The sequence below is a fragment of the Olea europaea genome, unplaced genomic scaffold (genome assembly GCF_002742605.1).
Source record: "Olea europaea var. sylvestris unplaced genomic scaffold, O_europaea_v1 scaffold311, whole genome shotgun sequence".
Classification (NCBI taxonomy): domain Eukaryota; kingdom Viridiplantae; phylum Streptophyta; class Magnoliopsida; order Lamiales; family Oleaceae; genus Olea; species Olea europaea.
Window position 1 is genome coordinate 201,901 of NW_019249854.1, and position 3,418 is coordinate 205,318.

General features: G+C 35.9%; 1 protein-coding gene across 1 annotated transcript in view; it reads left to right on the forward strand.

Moving 5' to 3' along the window:
- Positions 1-3,278, forward strand: part of LOC111385206 — a 6,148-nt gene extending 2,870 nt beyond the window's left edge. The window contains exons 3-5 of the mRNA XM_023009584.1: positions 2,398-2,427; positions 2,534-2,616; positions 3,083-3,278. Of these exons, the coding sequence (XP_022865352.1) occupies positions 2,398-2,427; positions 2,534-2,616; positions 3,083-3,278 (309 nt within the window). The remainder of the gene's footprint in view (positions 1-2,397; positions 2,428-2,533; positions 2,617-3,082) is intronic.
- The last annotated feature ends 140 nt before the right edge of the window (positions 3,279-3,418 follow it).

Here is a 3,418-nt window from a genome sequence, read left to right on the forward strand (position 1 = left end):
ATTCCCGGGATCATCCAAATTTAGAGAAAAGCAACCCTCTTCTTCCTTATCATCTTCTTCATTATTAGAGGCGGGCTTCATTACTTCTTCTTCCTTATTATCTACTTCGTTAACATCGGTAGGTTGACTCACTTCTTCATCCTTATCATCTACTTCATTAACATGGGCATGTTGAATCTCTACTTCATCCTCATTCAACACATTCACATTGTTGCTTTTGAAGTACTTGTTAATATCCTCTGCTTGACTTTGAATTAATCCAATTTCATTTCGTTTCCTTTTCCTCTCTTGAGCACCAGACTCATATTTAGGAGGCATAGTATAGGAGTGAATATCTAATGTCCAATGATTAACCTAAAAAATAATTACACAATATCTCAATTATAGTTTCGAATATAGTTACTACGTGCGCCTGTGCAATTGTTCATCGTACAATAAGCAATCATATAAGCCGACCAGGCTGCAATTATATAAGCCGACAAGGCTTCAAACATTTCCAATATCTTCAATAACAAGTCAGGGCAAGCCATTACTTACGTGAGAAGTGGAATTTTGATGAAAATTGTGGAATTACACCGTTGAGAATGATCCCATTTTCTGAATTAGGAGTAAGCAGATCGCAATTTTAAAAATTTTAATAATAGCTCCAAGTGCATTCACAATGGCTCCTACAAATTGAGACAGAGAAATCTCTTAGAATCAACTAAAATTAAGGGGGTAAAATTAAGAAAAAAGAAAGTAAGACAATTAAAATACCATAATCCGCATTCTATAGACATCAAAGTTGTTCTACCATCTGATTAAATGAAGGATCTTTTGCTATCTGTTCAGCTAATTCCTTGATGCTTGGATCCTGTACAGGCACAGAGTAAAGAATTTAAGAAAATAAATGACCTGCAAGTGCTGCAAAGAGAACCATTTACTGTGTATGCTAGTAATGTCACTCTCACGCATTCACGAATATTTTGTCACATTATATACCACATACTTTTTGTTTTTTAGCTTCATCTATTTCTCCGTTTCTTTAGTGAAATAATATAAGTTAAAGCAAAACATTCATCAGGAAAAAAAAATTTGAATCCCATAGTGAAATCGCCCTTTGTCAGAATGGGAAGAGCATATCAACATGCAAATAACAGATCATACGAATAGGAAAAAGAATGATACTTTTTTTTTTTTTTTTGCATCAACAAATTGCAAAAATGGTCATTAGATTTCATTTTTCCTAATGGGTTGAACAAAGTACAGCTAACATATTATTCAACAAAAAACATACATTTTTCATGCCTCAAAATTAGGAAGTCATTTCTTTCCAAGCCCATATAGAGTTGACAAGAACTTGAATCACAAAACAAAAATATAAAAATGAAAATTTTCATAAAGACGACGAGTAAGATTCTAGTATTCTACAAAGAAATGCTTGTCGGCAAAGTAAAGAACAAAAATTACAAAATCGATTATTGATTTGGGAAATTGAAAACAAAACAGTATTCAAAGCATAAACATTTACATACACGAAATCATCAAAATAACAAAGGGCAGCCATAAAATCACCAAAATAAAGCAAAATATCATTAACAACTAACAAAAGCAAGCACTAGAAATTGATTATTTGAATCGTGCAATCAAAAATATACCATAAAATTATATTTGATATATTAGATGGAATTACGTTTATACATTTTAGTTGCTGAAACGTGCACAGTAATCTGTAATCATAGTGCGTGATTTTTCCACATAACTAAAGTATATTAAACTCTTGCAGGTGGTTGAACTTTGAAGACCCTTTAATCAATAGTCAATAGACATTCATGGACTACAATGGAGTGCAAGAATCTTTTGTATAATAATATCCAGCATAAGGGTCTAACCGTCTAAGTAAGGACAAGACACAAGAGCGAACTGCGAAGTAGGAGGAACTCAATGACAAGATTCAAGAAGCTACCTGGGCGGACTGGCGGAGCTGCGGAGGTGGACAGTGGACTGTGGTGAGACGTCGAGTGACCGGACGGCGGGACGAATAGGCCTTAGCACCGGACCAGAGGGTTATTTCTCCGTTGTTCTTTCTAGAGGTACCCTTAGCACCGGACCGGAGCACCGAGCACGTCAACGTCGAGACTCAAGAGGAGCAGACAAGCAGTTGGAGTTGCAGCCCTAAATCGTCTCTTTCATATTTCAAATTTGGGAATTTGGGTAAATGGGTTGTAAAATTGGATTTGGGTATATGAGTTGGGTCGAAATTTTAGGGTAAATGGATTGTGGGTTATTGGGTAATGAGTTCTGGGCCGGATCATATTATTCAAAAAAAAAAAAAAAATTTGGAGGCAAAAATGGGCCCCTTAATGGTCATGGGCCTGAGGCGCGGGCCTCACTGGCCTCGGCCCAGGACCGGGCCTGATTATATGCCATGGATTCCGTTCCTCGAAGGTTGGCAATTGTGATCTAGAAAATTAATTTGTGCTTGTACCTCAATATTGATTTGCACGATAAGATATATAATTCTCAATTTGTTGTGTTCCGTACTATGTCTCAGAATCGCATCCCTATGGTGAACCTCGCGGCTGCTTTTGAAAAAGAAGGAATTAGTGCCTTCCGTTTTGACTTTTCTGGCAATGGGTATGTGATAACATTAGTGAGGCATAATGTGATTAGTTTAACAACAAATCATATCTGCAATCTATCACTTATTCTTTTTCTTTTCCCAAATCGTTTACCCTGTTGAAATGTTATTGCGGTCATGGAATTATCCCTCTCTGTGCTAATTTCGAACTAAACATATCTTGCAATCTTGGAATTGAAATTAGATACTAAATATAAATATCTGTAAATGTAAATGTAGTAGAGGTAATGATTTCCTTTAAGTTATCATGTTTTTGTTCTTAATATACGTTGAGATTAGGTATTAAGAACTTATCGATTTCTTGCTTCAAGAAAAAGGTAGTACTGTCCCAACTGCACAGGTTTACTAAGTGTCTTGTTAATAAGCAGACTCCTTGAAATTGCTTGACAAATATGCTTTAGATCCTACATTTACCGGAGACTCGTAGAATTACTAATAAGAAATATTTTCTTGACTTATCAGGGAAAGTGAAGGAACATTTCAGTATGGTAACTACCGTAGAGAAGCTGATGATCTAAGAGCTGTGGTCAAACACTTCCGTGAGGAGAAACGATGTGTAGTGGCAATTATTGGGCACAGCAAAGGTGTTCTAGATACATCTCTGCAAACTGACCATTTTTTTTTTTTTTTTTATTGTTGTTTTTTCCCTGGTTCTTAGTTTATGTATTCCTCTTTCTACTTTTTCAATTTCCACGGGGCTGGGGTTTTGGGGTCGCTGTGAGCATAGGATATCTTATCGTGAGATTTTCGAATGCATCTACAAAAAATTTTGCCGACTCCAAAGATTATTCTTCTTTC